The following is a 19255-nucleotide window of genomic DNA, read 5'->3' on the forward strand; positions in this document are numbered from 1 at the left end:
GATGAGCATTTTCTGCAAAGCAGCTTCAAGTCAATTGAGCATAAAACACTGTGTTCCTGATAACTCTGTAGTGATCTGTCCTGAGGTCGCTTGCCATGCAAGGTTTTTGATGGTGTGGCCTGGATTTTGGGTCAGTTAGAAAGTTACTCTCTGGAGTTTCATGATTCCTCCCTTTATGTGCTGTGCTTATGGGCTGAAGGATCTGTGTGAGTGCCAAGGAAGGCTGCACTCCAGGTGAACTAACTGGGGCCAGTCTGTAATGGAAAACTGAGCTACTCCCAATCTCTTCATTAGGAAGGGAGAAAACATGCTGCTTTTCTTTTTTATGTAACCATCAGAGAGTGATATCCAGCCTTACTGTAAGACTCTGCCTTGGCTCAGAAGAATCTTCATATTTCTGGAAATCATTTGCTTCCTCTTATCTTTTACCATTGTAGGATAAAATCCTTTTTTCTCTTTTACTTGTAGAATATAATCCTTTCACCTCTTGGCAAGCATAGAAAGACACCGATAAAATTCATGATGATCTTTTTTTAAATGAAGCAAAAAAAGTGTCATAGTCTGTATTGATCTTTGGTATTAAAATGTCATGTGAAGTTGTTATTTATTAAAATCTTTCAGTGACTTCTGCAGCCTCTTAATTCCTAGCCCCTGGCAGAAATGTGACAGGGTTAGTCTCCGGTTATAAAGCAGCTAAAAATTTTCCCTGCAATATTCTTTCCATATCCAGGATCAGATTAATTTTGCTGTGTTAACCAGGAAAGTGCTTCTTGACCAGGCAGCTGATGAAAGCAAACTGATTCTGTGGGGCAGAGATGTACAGACTCAAGAAATCTGCCTTGGCAAGGAAAAACCGGGGACCGATTCCTGCATTTCACCTTTGTAAACTTCTTTTGCAGGCTTTGAATTTTATTTTACTGCAGTGGGGAGTGAAAGTCAGGTCTTTAGTTGATGTAAAAATTTACTGAGTTCAGGGTGGTGATGATGGTTTACATATGTCTTATTGCTATCCAAGCCAATTTTATAAGTGGCTGGTGGTGCTGGTGAACATGAGTGAAATACAATACCAAAAGATGCTTTTATTAACGCTGTGAAAGCACCTTTTAAGACTGCAGCTTTTTTTCCTCTCTTACCAGAGAGTAAGACTCACTTGATGAGAAAAACCACGTAAGCCTTCAAGTTTAAAAGCATTCTCTGTTTTGTGGCGCGGGCGATAAACAGGATTACAGCTGTGCTGGCAGGAGGGATCCAGCAGCATGTGACATGGGGTTTGGCAGAATTTGGCTGAGTCTGGCTTTACGCCCCTTCCTCCCCAGAGGTACGCTCCCGGGGTCTCTCTCCAAGGTGTCACTGCTGCTTGGGAAAGCTGGCCAGCACGGCCGTAGGGGAAGATGCTCTGGAGAGTGATTTTGGTGGGGTAAAGTGGATGATCGACAGCAGCGCTGCTGGGAAGAGGGAGAGAGGGAGGAACAGCACAGCATCCAGAGGCTGGGAGCCCGAGTCGGGAAGGAGGGGAGAGAGATTGCCTTTTACTGAGGAACGGCGTGACTTTCCCTTCTCCCTCTTCAGTCCGAAAACTTGAAACACCAGCACTCTGGATTTATGCTTTTACAGATCGCTCCAGTCTGGACATTGAAATAAAAGCAGCTGGGGAGCTCTAGGGGGGATGCTTTATACGGAGTTCATGAATAAGGTATGTCCTATTTCTCCTCCTGTTCTTGTAAGATGCTGAAAGTATAGGTGTGTACATGCAAAAAATGCAGGTGCAAAATTACATGCATACATGCACATCTAGGGTCTTACACTACGTATTTTCACTGTATTCTTAGTTTAGGTCCATCTTCATATTAGCTTCACTAATACTTAGTTTCACATAGAAACCTCTTGATTGCCATTCTACTTTTCTTCTCTTTCCTGTAGAATAAAATATTTCGTCATAGAAATAAAGATTTTAGGGTGTAGCCTTCTGAAAGGTATCTGAGAAAGTCAGCAAAATTTTCTGAAAAGTTTTGATATTTAATGTTTGCACAGTGTCCTTTATTTCTTTTTCTCCTCCACCCCTTCTGATGGCATTGGGGTCTCTAGGCATATGATATGTGTGTGATATAATCAGGGATAATTTCACGGTGTAACATGCCTGGGCAGTGTAATGGCATTTTGATAAATACTGTCCTTTTTGGACTGGTGTTTTCTTCAGTTGTTTTGGAGGTCTATACAAATCTGGCATTACCTTTATTTTGGGATGAGTTCAGAAGAGAACTGATTGTTTCTTTGGGCAATATCAGGAGCCTAACATATTGGTTGATTTGATTTGATACTGATTATTGGATAAATTCAAAGTAAGAAATTAAAATGAATGTCCCAAAACATTCCCTTACAATAAGAGAGAAAGTATGTGCAGAAACGGTGTTCATGTCCCTTCGTTACAGCTTTGCTTGTTCATAGAAGGCAATTGCCTGGAGTTGGAAAACTGTAAGTCCGCAGAGTGTTGTGATGGCACTTTACACCAAAGAAAAAACAGCTCTTTGTATTTAGCAGAACTCTAAACTACATTTAATTGCAAATTAGCACTGAAGTACTCATCTGAGTGTCAGGCATCAGCAAATCCCAGTGTCTGCATGCAGCTGGAGAGTGTTTCTTTGCTGAGGTGGATGCAGGCACCCTCTCTGCGTGCCTGGCTGCACCAAAGTTTGCGGTGCTGAACTACTGCTTCGGTAGTAAACAGGAGCAAAAAGACAATTTTAATATCAGTCTCAGCCTGTAATAGGAGGAGATCCAGCAGAGAGAGTGAGGGAAAGGTAGTCAGCGTTTCCAAGTTACATTCCCAGCCTCTGACTCGCTATATGATTGCACGTAAATCACTAAGCCACTCTAATTAAGTTTATGAGCTGGAAAATTGTTATGTGTGTATTTACTCCGGGCCTTATTGTTTTACATGAGAAAGGAATGGATGAGATTTCATTTGCTGGTCTCCCAGGAAGCCACTTGTTTCTCCTCCGGACAGGATCAGGCTTTTGTGTATCTCCAGGACACTTGTTTAATGGACAAATGGACAGCGATGTCAAAGCAGAGGAAAAGGATTTCCTCTGCAATAGGAAACCTCCACCTAAAAGTGTTCCAGGAGCCTAAACCAAAATTGCAGGTGCTGTATCTTGTGAGTTGGCATTGCCTTTCTGTTCTTCTTTAGCTGGTCTTGTTTTCATAGCTTTTCCTTGTTGCTTGTTCTCCTGTGGTGCTACTATCGGGGTACTGTTTTCTTGGTTAAAATTGTACTTGCTGGGTTACTTAGCCCCATTTTTGTCCGCTCTAAACCATACCTTGACTGTGACTACTTTTCCTTTTCATCTAGACAGTCTCTGCTGATTCTGTAGCTCCTGTATCTGAGTGGCACATGCTTTTTTCACAAGTCAACCTCAGCAAAGCAGTAGTGTGAAACCTGCTTTAGCACTGCTGTGCTGTAGATACCATAGGAATATTCAATAAAACCTTTGCAGCCTCTTCAGATCCTGTGAAATGTCTGCTCTGTTTTCTTTTGGTTTGTTTTGGCTAAGGTCTATAGACACCCAAATTTTCTCTGCAAGATTAGGAGGGGGGTAGAGCCAGATATTTGGCACATGTAAGTCACCATTACTCCGCTGCAGCAGGTTCACACAGCTGAAGATCTGCTCCCCATCAGGACTCCCAGGAAAACTATTGCAAGAAAATATAGTCCTGCCTGCCCCAGACAAGAGCAGGGGTGTGTGCCCTGAAATTCATAAGCAGGGTGAACTCAAACATGGATGCAAGGAAATGCTGGTGTGCCAGAGGGCTCCCTGAGGATACAGTGGGAACACAGAACTCTTCCTCCTAATATGCTGGCTCTTGAAGTTGAGGAACTTTGCAATGAGGGCTCGAATCTGGCGATTAACTTTTTAATCTAAGCAGGGCCGCTGGTATAATGTGTTCTTCTTCTTGGGCAAGCCGTGAATGCGTTTTGGGTGCTGCCTTCCCGTGCCCCTTGGCGAAAGCGCTGGAAGTGTCCCTGCTGTGGGCACTGGCTCAGGCGCAAGGCGCCGCGTAACACGGTGTCGCGGTGTTGGTGTGTACAATGCTTTGCAGTTAGGTCGATTTCATGAACTAAAAGCCAAGCAGGAGGAAATATGTAGTGTTGTTTATCAAATATTTACATGGCTCTTAATTTTAAATTTTGTTCCCAAACTGAGTTTCTCTCAGTGCTTCTTAAACACCCTCTATTCTCCGGATAAAATAGTGCTTGAGTTTGAATTCAGGTTCTTCTGAATTTCTCTTATTGCTTTCATCTCGCCTTCCTGCACCTCTATCTCTTGCAATTAATATATATTTTGTGGTATAATTATCATGAAGACTTTCAATTTTTTTGGAGTCCCTAAAAAGCACAGTTGATGCCCAATTCTTGCCAAAGCAGTGACACTAGTCAACATACAAGTGCACTTCTCCATATGTGTGTTACCTGCTCAAGGCACTTGAACTGTCCTTCCTTGTGCATGACCCTGCTCGTAATCCATTTTGCATTAACAAGTCTTTTATCAAGGCTGAATTCAGCAGATTATTGAATCTACACTAATTACACTTCTAAAATACTGAAATTAATCTCTAATATTATTCCTCCCCAAAAGGATCTACCTATATCAGATATTAAGGATTTGGGGGGGAACTGAGTCTCTCTGATCTAATGATGTGAGTTGTTTAAGAAGTGAGCGGTCTCAAGTTTCTCTCTTTGAGAATTTTAATTAACCTCAGGAAAAAAATTACCTAGGGAGGCTGTGAAATTTCCATTGCTAAGAACAAGCTGGACAATCATCTGTAACAACATAACCAGAATTTATCCTGCTATGAAATCAGATAAGGAGTACGTGTTTGCCTGATGTCCTCTCCAGCCTGTTTTTCAGTCATAAGGGTTGTAATGATTGTATGCCACGATTTCATTTCTCAGTATCTGCCTTCTGCAGGGTGTAAAGCCCCAATCACCGCTCGGTTAGCTCTCTTGAAAATACCACCCAATCTTCCAAAATTATCATTGAGTATCGTGGTTCTGGCCTCCTGGAAACCACATGCAAAGGGTTTTATTAGCAGCCAGAGTGAACAGTTAAGAGTTTTATGTTCCTAATCAGAGGGCACTCTTGTGAAGGCTGCTTCTTTACCCATCTTGCTCAAATATACTGCTGTTTTCAGAAGGAAATTTCCAATGATTTGCATGCCCCAGCACCTTCAGATTCTGCTCCTGGACACAAACATATATCTGGCTGCTGTCAGGGATATTAGCAGGCATTACACCACAAAGAGCATTATTTGTTGTTTTGTTGAGCTATAGGAAAACAAACCCACAAATAAATTGTAAAATTCAGATGAATTCAGGCTTGTGGATGTTGTTATGTGCCCTTTGGATATTGAGGACTAACTGTAAAAATGCAGCGCTTTGAAAACGTAATGCTTGTGATTTTTCACATCAAACATTGAAAATATAATAGGCTGCTGAGATGAATCTGAAATTTCAGCTTTGATCTCTTTATTGTAAATAGATCAGTTGTCTTCCAAAGATGCTGTCCTGGGGAAAAAAACAGCTTCAGGTCTCTGAGTATGACATCACCTGCAAAATCACAGTCTGTTGTTACTGGAGCTAATAAGTTCATTCTTACTTCATAAAAGCATTGCATGCCTTTACATCTCTTAGGACAGCTTGTGGTTTATAATAATTTTCCAAAACAGCAGAACACATTATTCTTGCTCATATCACTGACTTGAGAGCCATTACACCAGCTCACATTAGTCCATTGGCCCACCTCTGCCATAGATAGAAATTCACTCTGTTTTCCTTCTGGGGGAAGAGGTTTAGCAATTTGCTGAAAACTGCCCATCAAGGAGAAGAAGGGATGAGACTCTGCAGGACCCAGGGCGTTGCTCTGTGTTTGATCCTCCAGACATTTCTGCTCCCTTGGGAGGGCAGGGGACTGTAAGAATCTCCTTCAGAAGATGGGAAAACATCATGGACTAGGATGGAGAAGATGGACAGTGGCAAAGTCATGGGGTGTGATGAAATAGAAATGGACAAAACCACAGGCTGGACAGACCGCGTCAGTGGTTTACAGCTGCTGAGGTAGCAGTTACCATGAAGCTCCTGTCTTTTCCAGATGATGTTGCAGAGGCAGATGTGACCTTAAGCTCGCAGGCTGGACTTTGCTTGGGGTGTGGAAAGTCTCGTGCTGTGTCTGCAGTGTGCCAGCCACTGAAGGGTCTACAAAACCCTGAAACCGAATGTCAGTGCCCCATAAATGATAGGTAACAGTCAGGTCCATGCTGGTTGCTGTCACTCACCTCCTGTAAAAAGTCCTGCTTTTGGCAACCCCATTGAAAATTCCCTGGATTTGTCCAAACCTTAGGAAAAACGTCAGGTAGTCAATGCTCTGCAGGAACAACCGAGATTTTTCTCACCCTTCCTTCAGTGTCCTCCCTATAGGAGGAAGGGATCAGGAAGGTTGCTGCTATTCTGCAGTTTGTGTCTTTCCTGAAGGAGGTGGGGTGGCTTGTCCTTGCCTTCCTCAGGGTAAGAAGAACCTGGCTGAGCTGCAAAGGACATGGTGAAACACCCCAGCGGCAGATGAGGAGAGAGCGGGGAGCAAAACTGTTGTAGAGCTGGCAAAACTGCATTGATTAAGCCAAGCAAAAATCCTCAAATCGCTTTTATTTTTTAGTCTCAGAAGTTTTGAGGCTTGATATTGCCGTTTTATAGTGTCTGAGTCAGGATTTTGGTTCTCCTGAGGTTGGCTATAGTGGAACAGTTCCATTTTAAAGAATATATTATTTAAAAGTTGAATTGTTTGTATTAAATATGAATGTCTGCAGCACAGGAATAAGCATGAGTCCATTTCTAATAGGAAGCAGCAGATTGGTTTCCACAGGCACTGGGGGCCTTTCAGCACGGGATGTGTTGGAAAGATGGTCTGTCGATGAGCTAGATGGTACGCTGCCGTGTAGTGCTCTCTGTTCTCACGCTTTGGTCATTGGAGACCTACTGCAAAGTGGAGTTCTTTGGTCTTGTCGGGGAGCAAGAAGAAACCAGTCCTTGATAACTAACTGGTTTATTTTCCAGTGCTTGTCCAAGTGTGCTTACCACGCTAGATGAATCACTCATGTTGCAAAACATCTTTTGAGAGCTTGGGTTTTAATCTATGCTTATTAATCAGAATCAAGGACTCAATCACAAAACAGGTTTCTCTTATCTTTCACTTTTTTGTTATTTTCATATATTTGCTTTTTTTCTTTTTTTTTTTTCCTTTTTTTTCTTGAGCACTAGTGCTCAAAAAGTGTACAGCCTTGGAAAAAGGGAGGTCTTCAACAGCAACTGTTTTGCTCTACAGATCTGCTCTAGGTCTGCTCTGCTTACTAATGTAGCTGCAGGTGCTCACATAACCACTTGTGAATTTATTATTGTCCCATTTTTTATAATTACTGCATTGTTTCAAAACTCAGTAACAAGTTTTACTGCATACTTTTGAGATGGAACGGAAATAGAAGCACCTAACCAGGGCTTTAATAAAAAATTTAGGTTTCACCGCTCAGCAGGGGGTTTAGCCTGAGACCAGGACCACATACCTCTGAATGTAGCTTTTCTCTTACCCATGCCCTTCTAATGTTGCTAGGTGTTGTCACATTAGGTTGGTTGGGCAGATCTTCCGTGATAGGTAGGCATAAAGTATTTTCCTAGTATCGACATCCAAAAAGTTGATGTTCCAAAAGCTCTCTGATTCTCTCTTATGGGAGAAATATGAGACATTGCGATTTGACTGATTTCTGTCACTGTTAGCACAAAAACAGCAGTCTGATGTGATGAAGCACGGTGTGCACCTGAAATATAGGAAATGCTAGTTTAAACTTTTAACTTAGTAAACTCAAAGTGATGATTCCTCTTCAATGGGTGTGAGAGAATCTACCCTAGAATAACCAGCAGCCTGGTGGTTAAACAAGTCTACTGGGGACAAAAGACAGATTCCCAGTCCATAGCTTGAGTCTTCAGACTTTAGCCCTAAACTGAGATTAAACCAAGACCTTCTTTCTTAAGCAAAACTCTTCTACTACATTAGGAGGTAAAAAAAAAAAAAAAAAGAAAGAAAGAAAAGGATTGTGCTCTGTAGTTGTTTTGAGATAAGTTTTCTGGTCACTGTTATTTACATTCCTAAATACAGCAGCTAGTTGGACTGTTGGGAAATACTTGGCTAAGGATGTGTGTCACAGTAATGAGTTTTGACAGTCATCATCAAACCGGAGAAAAACGAGTACTGAGAAGCAAGTATTTAAAGGGTGCAGCAGTGTTTGTGACCGGGTGTGTTGGACTTGTGGTCTGTGTTACCAGCATAGCAGCCAGAATGGGTGTAGGAGGACAAGGCGATGCCCACCAGGGACCTTTGCCGTTGTACACAGGGGAAGTTTAGAATAAAAATGACACTTGACAGTATGAACTGGGATCCAGCAGACACTGAGAGCTGATTAATTTTGCTATGGAGACTCAGAAATAGATGTCATTGGACAAATTAAAGAAAAAGATCATTCCCTTTTTTCCTCTTAAAAAGATAACAATACTCTCTGGCACTAATGTGTCCTTTTAGCATTTGTCTTTTACTGACTCAGATAAAATTTTTCATAGTTTTATTGTTTTTAACATATCACGAGAGGGCAGAAAGTTATTTTCTTAATTAACACAATTGATAATGTTATCACTTTAGCTGTGTTAATTCTTTTAAAATTAGCTCTACTAATTCTTTCTATGAGGTGACACTGGGTCCACGGAACCTCTGTTTCACTCTACCTTTTATCCCTTGGTAAATTCATCTGCTTCTACAAATAATTGCAACCCTTATATGTGGCCCATGACTTTGAATATAATATTTTATTCCTTGAGCTCTTTTGTCAAGCACATTAAAGCGCTGCTGCCGCAGTAACTTTCACAGAGGAATCTCTGCAGCATCCGATTGTATCTCAGTTTCTGCAATTCCTATGGCACACACTACATACTGCTCTTTCTCATACCTAGTAACTTTTGTCTTTGAGCTACAACATGCTTTTATTTTTTTCAGATTTTTTTTTAAAATGGTTGATATTAATACTTCCTTCATTTGCCTACAAAGTTACAAAAATACTTTCCCCACTTCATACCAGTTCAGCTGTTCTACATAAACTGAATGCATCCATTTTTGGCAGGCTAACATAAGTGTAATGATTGTTTTCTTACTAATTTAGATTAAGGACTTCAGATTTTGCCCATATCTGCCAATATTTGTATGAGCCACATGGAAGAAGGCATAATTTGAATCTGGGCTAGTACACCTCCCCTGTTTGTAGCTTCCCAAAATGTTTTAATAGTTCACAGGAACTTGCAAGCAATGAAGATTGGTACAAGCATGGATCACTGAAGTTTAAATTAAAATGACGTTTTATAGTCCCTGCCCCTGACATTAACTTTTAGGGGCTGTGAATCAGAACCTTTATGACTTTTATGAGACATTTAATACTGTGGTATCTTAATAAGGACATGTATAAACAAAACCAACAGAGTTAGCAGTTCAGATCTTGGTTCTTGAAATAATCTGGGAAAATGCACATTCCCTGCATTTGCTAGGCTTTGCCTAATAGTTTAAAAGTTCTCCCTCTTCATATTTTTTTACCCAGCGATTAGGCACGAGATGCTGATCAGGATTATGGCTTTTCTTGACTTGGAATTATAAGAGGAATAATTATTCTGCCTTGTTAATTATACCCTTTTCTGTTTCTTACACTCTAAAACTGAGATTTTATTCTTAAATAGAGCTTCCTTTGGGGGGCACAATTAATTCCTGCCTAATCAGGATCATGCAAATCTTTTAAATCCATAATCTGCTATTGAAATCCTGTATTATATGTCATTGTAACACTTTTTGTGTAACTCAAGCAAAGTTGGTTTTTATGTTCTTATATCTGAAACAATCTTAATTTGCCAGACATGATTTAAAACAATGAGGAAAGTTTGTGTGTCTTTTCGGAAGTTAGACATTAATCTCCCTTTTCTTTTTGTTGAAATTTTTCAAGACATAATGTGCTCACTCTGCTTAAATCCAAGGTAAAGTGCTTGTTTTTCAGCAACCAGGTAGGACAAGTCTATCATAACATGAACATTTGCAAGCAGGTAAACAACTTACACTGAGCGAAGCAACAAAATCTGCCATGTAGCAGTCCCGTTTGGTCAGAGAAGGCTTCCTCCGGCCCCATGGCTGTGATTTGCTTGGGAAACCTGCACCTTTGCTTCTAAGGCAGGCTAAAAATCCCAATCACTGGGCTTCTGGCTGGGCTTAACATATACAGAAGTTGAAATTTCCTCTTTAAAGCTACTTTTTTGTGTGTGTGCTTGTAAGTTGGACAATATTGTGTCCAACTCACAGTGACAAGTGGGGTTCCTCAGGGGTCGGTATTGGGACCGGCACTGTTTAACATCTTTATCAGTGACACGGACAGTGGGACTGAGTGCACCCTCAGCAAGTTTGAAGACGACACCAAGCTGTGTGGTGCGGTCAACACGCTGGAGGGAAGGGATGCCATCCAGAGGGACCTGGACAGGCTTGAGAGGTGGGCCTGTGTGAACCTCGCGAAGTTCAACAAGGCCAAGTGCAAGGTCCTGCACATGGGTTGGGGCAATCCCAAGCACAAATACAGACTAAGTGGAGAATGGATTGAGAGCAGCCCTGTGGAGAAGGACTTGGGGGTGTTGGTTGACGAGAAGCTCAGCATGACCCAGCAATGTACACTTGCAGCGCAGAAAGCTGACCGTATCCTGGGCTACATCAAAAGAAGGGTGACCAGCAGGTCAAGGGAGGTGATTCTCCCCTTCTACTCTGCTCTCATGAGACCCCACCTGCAGTACTGCGTTCAGCTCTGGGGCCCCCAACATGAGAAGGACATGGACCTGTTGGAGCAAGTCCAGAGGAGGCCACAAAGATGATCAGAGGGCTGGAACACCTCTCCTGTGAAGACAGGCTGAGAGAGTTGGGGTTGTTCAGCCTGGAGAAGAGAAGGCTCTGAGGACACCTTGTTGCGGCCTTTCAGTACCTAAAGGGGGCCGACAAGAAAGCCAGAGAGGGACTTTCTACAAGGGCATGTAGTGATAGGACAAGGGGTAATGGCTTTAATCTGAAAGGGGGTAGATTTAGATTAGATGTAAGGAAGGAGCTTTTCACTGTGAGGGTGGTGAGGCAGTGGAAGAGGTTGCCCAGAGAAGTTGTGGATGCCCCATCCCTGGCAGTGTCCAAGGCCAGGTTGGATGGGGCTTTGAGCAACCTGGTCTAGTGGAGGGTGTCCCTGCCCATGGCAGGGGGGTTAGAACTAGATGATCTTTAAGGTCCCTTCCAACCCAAACCATTCTGTGATTCTATGATTCTATGATTGCCCCTGTGAGCCATCTAATATTGACTTGAGTGGAAGATTTTACTGTGGGTCAGGAAAGGAACATGCCCTTAAACACTTTGTTACTTATTCATATTAAATCCAAATTGTGCTGACAGGTCCCAGATGTGCTTTTCCTTTTGCATCACTTCAACCACCCACATGGTTCAAATGCTGCAGCAGTATAAGAGTTGTGGGACCATGCAAGCTGGGGGACAGAAAAGCATCAGGAGCCTTTTAAAAGCCAGGTGGAATTTGGATCAAGACCTGTGGCTATGACTGGATGGAGAGCATGATCACTTTGATTACTTTGTTTCCCAGATTCATGCCTTAGGCCACCCTTTTGTACAAGACAAACTCTTTAGACTGTGCCCAGGCTGCTGTACCATGGTACCTAATCCAAGCCTAAATGGTTTGGTACCTAATCCAAACCTAAATGGCTGTGGACGGAGAAAAGTGCTCATGAAGTCATCCAATTTTTTTTTTTTTTTAAATTAATTAGCCTTTGCTTATTTTTTCTTTTATTGGGAAAAAAAGAAAAGCAATGAAGATGCTGAACTTTAAAGACTTAGTGCTACTTGGAGCCATCCATATGCCTGGGACTTCTTCTGGCTTCTCCCATGTCTAGAGTGGCAGTGTGCCTCCATGATCTGATCCCCTTAAATGAGGTATTTTTTTTCAAAGCTAGAGCGACAGCAGGGAGAGGGTTGTGGGTGCTTTGGGTATAGGGAGGTGTCGTCTTCTACATTTCTGTGCATACAGGGCTGTTGTTGAGAAGACTGTCTGCCTTCAAGATGCAGAAGAGATAGCAAATGGGTAAAATAATGAAACATTTTTTTCTCCTTGCTTAGTCTCCCTCCAGGTTTGGACTTTTGAGGGGCAAAACTTAGAGCTTCACAACTTGTCCCAGTTCCCACAGCAAAAAGTATGGAGGCCCTGGGAGTCCAGTGCTAAGTTCTTGCATGCCACTCCTGCCCCACCAAGCACTGGCAAGAACGGGGATGAATGAATGTCCTAAACAGCTCTGGCTGGGTAGTTTCAAACATTGCAGAAATGTTTTTGTCTTAGGCTAGAGTTCCTCACTTTACTTCTTCATTTGTCCAGGAGGGGTAACCTTCATGGCTGTGTGCCAGATTCTAGTTTTCACATATCAGGGCTCACTTTATTGGTCTTAGCACATTTGACCTCAATAGCCCATTTCCACCCGAAAGGAAATGGAAAGAAAACTCAACAAGCTTGCCCAGATGGGTCTAGTATTTAATATTCCTGCTGCTTCTTCATAACTGTAATAGCCAATTACTATTTATAACCATAACCATGTACAGTTATTTACATTAGAACCCACCACCTAAATAACTCTAAGGAGAGTTTATGGATGTAACTTTTCACTTAACTGTAAAATTTGCAGAGCAACCATCTGTAGACACAGTGCCCCTCAGGATATAAAAAAATTGCTGGGGCTGTCTTACTGATAATTCCTATTTTCTTGGGATTATGAGAACAGGGCATATAGATGAAGACAACAAGTTCAGTATGCATTAAACACATTGAGCAATGAAGCTATTCAGACACAAACAATTGCCCTGCTTTGTTTTTCTGTATTCTCAGTCCTGGGTCACTCTTAAACCAGGCTGGAAACATGAAGCTCTGTAAGATATTCAGGGAAGGCACTTCAGAGACCCTGGCTTGAATGCCGCAACACACTGGTACCGAGATACTGCTCAGATGGATTACTGTGATGAGTGCCATATGAATAATGACATTCTTTGATAAAGTAAGTCATGAAATAAATCATGGCAGGATGCTTTATGCAATTTTGAATTGGATCCTGAAATGCCCTGGGAGCTGGTAGGGCAGAAATGAAGACAGGAGGATGCGTCTTGTTTATGAACAAAAATACCTTTGCATTTTCTGGTGGCAGATGTGATCTATTGCAAGCTCTGTTCTTTTATTTTTCAGATGCTGAACTGGACATGAATGGGATGGCATCAGATCACAACACTTCCTCCAAAGAAGAATACCTCCCACATTATCTCCAGAAAGAAGACCCCTTTGCATCAAAGCTTTCTAGAGAAGCTGACATTGTAGCTGGGTTTTATTTGACCATAATTGGTAAAGATTTTGTAATTCATCTTTGAAAGATGGCTGTGTCACTGCATCCTTGCAGGCAGTCACAAAGAAGGCAGAAGCTGCTGTGCATTAGATGTGTAATTACATATTTCTTTATACTAGAAAGAAAAATCTAGGAAGGAGAGGAGAGAATGTGTTAGAAATACGGTGTCAACAGTGTCAACAGTTAGTGTCAACGGACAATGCTGTTCCAGGTAGCCAAAAGTGACTAGCAGTACAACTTCCAGCAAAAAGTGAAGAAATACTCAATTTTTTTCCACTGGTAGGTTACTAGCTTGCAGTTTAATCATTGCTGACCAGAACTGGCTTTCACCCTTATGCCATGAGGGTTGTACGCCTTGTTTTTGCAGCCTCTCTCATGTGCCTACGCAGCAAAGAGAACATCCTCAGATGTGCTCATTTGGATCTTGCTTAGCTCCTGGCATCAGCTGTCCTCTGTTACATATTATTCTGAACAATATTTTCTGCCTAACACCCTCCCTTCCCTTTTGTTTTGGAGTCTTTTACCATGTGCAAAGTGACTTTGCAAGCAGAATAAATGCAATTATTTATTGGTTAGTGCACACAGATGATAGCTGGGACTGATTTCTGTGTTAAGTATTCGTATGCCAAGGAGTTGTCATTCAGATGGGAAATACCGGTCTCTATTGCTTCTAGGGATAAACTGGTCCTTCTTCTTGATGATTTAACTTCTTTGCTTTATGGAGGTGGGCATGGTTATATCTTTTTGTGTCAATGCTTGCCTCAACACTTAGCTCTTTCTATGGTTTAGGTTTCCTTATATTTTATGGCTTTAGTTCATGCAATTTCTCACAGCTCAACCGCTGTTTTCTCAGTAAAGCTGAGCCAAGGTCATGTAACTCTGCTATACCAAACTGGGCTCTGGGTGTCAGATGGCTGAACACCAGGCTGAATACAGGGTATACAGTGTATTCCTTGGCATTTATTTCGGTTTTGAGTCATTCTCTTGTTCTATCAGTTCTGTACAAAATACAAAGATCTTTCAGTCCTACCTTTGTGTTTCTCATTCACTATTTTACATCCCGCCTTCCTACACTCTCTTACTGCCATTCCCCTGACTGATCTAAGTAATCTAATCTTTTCTGCAGTGGAGGTCTCACAAAGGCTTGAAAAAACTTATTTCTCATTTGTCTTCTGCTTATGTCTTTATCGAAAAAAGTACTCAGAGCAGCAGAGGCAGAAGGTGAAGCTGTATCTCTGTGCTGTTCTCGATATTCATGCACTGTTTTGTATGCATCCTAGCTTTTCACATATATATTTTTTTTCTGCTGCTATGCAGACAGATATCTTCACTGAACTGTCCAAAACAACCCCCCCTCAGGTCTTTTTTCACTCGGTTAAGCAGATTTAACTTTAATCCCAGGAAATATGTCTGAGTAGCTGAAATGAATCCTTCCAATGTACACTGTGTTGCCTTGTCATATTGGCTGTATTTAGTGTAGATTTATCCAGTTCCAAAGAAATACCCCTGCCAGGTGTGAAACATCTTGAAAAACATAGATATAATCAAATTAAGGCAAGGAACAGGAATAATGTTTCCAGTGATAAAACAAAAGCTAACTGTGCAGGCACAGACTTACATAAGCAGTGTGAAGAGACTGACATTATAGTTTAAAAAGGGCTGATAATCATTTTGATATTGGACTTATCAGTAAGATTCCCACCTTCCTGGTGTTGCGGACTGGACGGCAGCCAGCCTGGGGTGGATTCATTGCGACCAGTGGCTCAAGACAGGAAAGTTCAAGCCGTAGTTCTGCTGTATACATGTGTAGCTCTAGACATCATATCCTACATTTTGCTCTGGGGTAACTTATTTTTTCATGTGTTTATTTTGCATTGCATTTTACTTGGTTGGTTACTTTACCCTTATGGTCATTACACACTTCAGTAGCAGCTTTCATTAGAGCCAAGTATACTTTTCACATACGCATGTAAATGCTGTATTTGCATCTTCCTTGGACTTGCATTTATAATATAAGATACCACTGGTATCCTGCACAGATATTTTTAATTCCTTTTGGCAGTCATTGCAATGATTTTAAGCAGTCATTGCTTACCTGCTGGTCAGTCGTGTCCTCAGCCATTTCAGCAATGGCAACTGGTTTCATATTTTCAAGACCAGCACAGCAGTATTTTAGACACTGTGTATAATAGAGTAATGGATATTAATTTGTCAGAGGCCAAGAGGAGTACAGACATCACCACCCTCCTTTTACAGGGGTTTGCATGAAGAAGGAGAATGTTATGCTTTTTACCAGTAAATCAGAATTATACCTCAGAGCTCAGCCACTAAGAGAGGGAATTAAACAAAACTGGTGGAAGAGCAATGTTAGGTCTTCTTCTGTGCTTGGGAATAGATGGGATGAAGTAGTCTTTAAACACATTTTTCTTACTTAAAAAAAAAAAAAAAGGCTTTGCTTGGGCTAAAGCTTCTCAAGTGAGTTGTACCTTACAAGGCTGGTTTAGCTTAGCACGTTGGGGATGCCACCATTAGCTCCTGCTGATGTGCAGATCCATATTTTATTACACTTTCATGTTTAGGTGGATAGCAACATTTTAATAATATCTTGGGCCTGCAAAAATATGAGAAGTTAGAAGGAAATTAATCTTTGTTGTTCCCAGGTAAATCTCTTGAGTCTCTTTTTTTACTTTCTCCAAACAAAAATAATCCTAAATTTCCTTTTCCACTAAGCTGATTTCTTGGTTCAAAGCATCTGCATTTCTGTTGGGACAAGAAGCACTGCCATGCAGAGGTTTTTTGGTGGTAGATATTGGATCTTAAGGTGGTGGAGAAGGAAGCCTAGCTCTGTGAAACTATTCACTGACTTCAAATTCCACACAACAGGCTTGCTAAGGCTGTAAATTTGCTTTAATTGGCAGCTTTGAGTTAATCACAGCTCCCAAGTATCCAAAACAGTGAGCAGAAACTATGTGCTCAAATAGCTCTTGGGCACAGTTGTGTCTTGGGGTAACTGCAGTTTTGCAGATTTACTTTGTAAACTGTATAATCTGCAAAAGATGGAAAACCGAGCTGGAGCATTCAGCTCCGGTACCCAGCAAGGGTATGTCTGTGGGTTTTTTATTATAACTTATGGTTCAGACCGAACTGGTCATTGTCACCTTCTGCCACTGTGTCCCCTATTCCTTTGCAGATCCCTTCCAAGAAATGGTGGCCCCTCTTGAGGAAGTCCTGGGTGGACATCCTGATAGCAGAGATTGGGACTAACTGCAGAAAGGTGGGAAGCCAGGAGGTGGGGATTGCTATCGGGCATCTTTTTGTGCTTGAGGCACCTAAGGTGCAAGTGAGTTTAAAACTTATTTCAAAAAGAGGAAGAAGCTTCACAGGGGGCAAACAAGGCTGGGATCCTACCAGGAAACTCGGCAGAGCTTTTAGGGTCAGACTGGTTGTACAACTGAAGTATTGCAGTTTGAAAATATAAAAATACATTTTTTTATCTTTGAAGAAAATCGGGGGTCTGGACCAATCTGTGACAAATTCTCTGCAAATGTGTGATCTTTTGTCCTAACTAGTTAATTTCCATGTGTATTTTTTCAATTGTCTGGAAAAAAAATAATCAAACAGTCACATGGTTATAAGAATCCAATTCTTTTTACTTTGTCACTTCTCCCACTAGCTTTTTCATCACTAACTTGATTGATTTACTGTATGGCCAGGTAGGGTGACTAACTACTGAGTGGAGACCCGCTGGCTGTCAGCTCCTTTGAAAGCCTGTGGCAAGTAACTATTGATTTGCAAACTGTTGCTGCACACTTCTTCAGCATGTTATGAAACAGCTTAATTGAAAACAAAATCCTGAACTTTTTTTTTTTTTCCTCTCTGATGGTTTAGCACTGCTGTCAGATTGGAGAAAAGGAGTCTTATTTGTTCGGATTTCTATTTTTATACATTTTCACCTTTCGCTGCAGGTTGCGTAACTGAGCCTGGCTCTTTCTCTATAGGTGTCACTTTTTTTAGTTATCACATCCTTGGCTCTTTGTATATATGTAATAGTGTTACGGTGCCATGGACAGTTGTGTCCTGAACTGTTTGCTCCTGGAAAAGAGCCTTTGCTTTGTATCCGAAGAGTCTTTTTTCCCCTGTTTCCAACCCCAGGCTCTGTCCAGACACACAGCCTGCCAGCACCTACCAAAGCTGGAAAACCGCACCAGCAAGGACTTCATCTAGCTGTTAGTAAAATCTTTTTAATAGTAGGAAAAATGAAGCATTAGATGGCTCACCTAAGGATATTATGAAGTTTCTATCACCAAGGAGTTAAAAAAGAATTCAGATGATAAGCAATTGTCAGACACAGTTATAGACAAAAGGCAACTTAAATTATCACCTTAAATTAAATCCTTCCAGCTGTAGGATGAGGAGGTCAGTGGGCTGGGGCTCTCCGAAACCTTGCTATTAATAATGAGCACTTGCTTCAGAGGCTTGTCTGATGAAGACATCTCTCTGGACTACTAGTCAGTTGAAAAAGATTCAGGAAACTATCAGGTGCTTTTGACAGGTATTTCAAACTGGATGCTGGCTCTCTAGGTATCCTAAATATCACTAGAGAGAAAATGGCATTAAGACAGAAAAGGATTAAGATATATGAAAAATGCTTGGCAGCATTAAGATTCATTCAGTTAGCTGCAAGGAAGAAGATAATTCATATGAATACCTGTATCTACTTATAATTCAGATGAAATTTTCAGACCCCTAAGAATAGGGTGTTCTTTAAAATTCATTTACCAAGGATAAATAAAATTTGCTGAGAAAACCTAAGATTCAATGGCAAATGAACTTCTGTCCTGTTTATTTTTTAAAGTAATGTAGAAAGCTATACTGTCAGTATAAAAATAAGAAGTGTTTCCAATTAGACAAGTGTTGCATTTATTACTGAAAAATTCAAAATCAAAGTATTTTTCTCCTGAGTTTGGTAAACTTTCAGTTCCACAGTTACTCATATTTCTTGAGAAATAGTCTGGTTTTAGCCTCTGGGAACCATATTTCTCTCTGCTTCATGGATATTCCCAGGTTGGGTCTCTTGGTTTGTGAGGACGTAACACCCTAGCAAGGGGATCGTTCCATTGATGGGCCAGAGTAAATAATTAAATACCTATTTAATTCCTGAGCTTTAATTCCTGAGGTCTGGTGTCCCAGAAGACTCTGATGAAAATTATGTGGTAGTCAAAGGCAGAGTATTTGGAGAGGTCAGCATTGCTGGGCAGCTGCTGGGGTCCTTTTGAAACATGGAATAAGGCTGAGTTTGCACCACCAAAGCCATGTGTAGGAAGGCATCACAAAGAGAGACTTTGCTGCCTCATCGACAGAGGAAAGGTGGGTTATTTATGACTTTTTTATAGCGGTGTGGAGGTTTGGCCTTGGCCGGTAGCCAAGCACCCAGGGCAGCCGCTTGCTTACAGCCCCCGCGGTGGGATGGGGAGGAAAAAGGAAGAGCAAGAGCGGTGGAGATAACACAAGGTGGAGGTAAAGACAGCGAGATCAGTCACCACTTACTGTTGTGGGCTCTCATCGTGGGGAATTTAGCTTAACATTTACTTACAGGTTCGGGTAGTGAGAAACAAAGATGACTAACATAAAATACTTAAAGAAAATGCCTTTCTTCCCCATTTCCCAGGCTGAACTTCACGCCAACATCTTCCCTCTCATTGCCGTTGTAGGTCCCTTTGG

At 41.5% G+C, this 19255-nt stretch overlaps 1 protein-coding gene across 1 annotated transcript in view; it reads left to right on the forward strand.

Annotated features, from left to right (window-relative positions):
• Nucleotides 1–937: 937 nt before the first annotated feature.
• The window catches only part of LOC104315781 (opsin-5-like), a 38014-nt gene continuing 19696 nt past the window's right edge, over nucleotides 938–19255 (forward strand). Inside the window, exons 1-2 of the mRNA XM_009915908.2 lie at nucleotides 938–1693; nucleotides 13381–13533. Of these exons, the coding sequence (XP_009914210.1) occupies nucleotides 13395–13533 (139 nt within the window). The 5' untranslated portion in view covers nucleotides 938–1693; nucleotides 13381–13394. The remainder of the gene's footprint in view (nucleotides 1694–13380; nucleotides 13534–19255) is intronic.

Source organism: Haliaeetus albicilla, chromosome 18 (genome assembly GCF_947461875.1).
Source record: "Haliaeetus albicilla chromosome 18, bHalAlb1.1, whole genome shotgun sequence".
Classification (NCBI taxonomy): Eukaryota; Metazoa; Chordata; class Aves; order Accipitriformes; family Accipitridae; genus Haliaeetus; species Haliaeetus albicilla.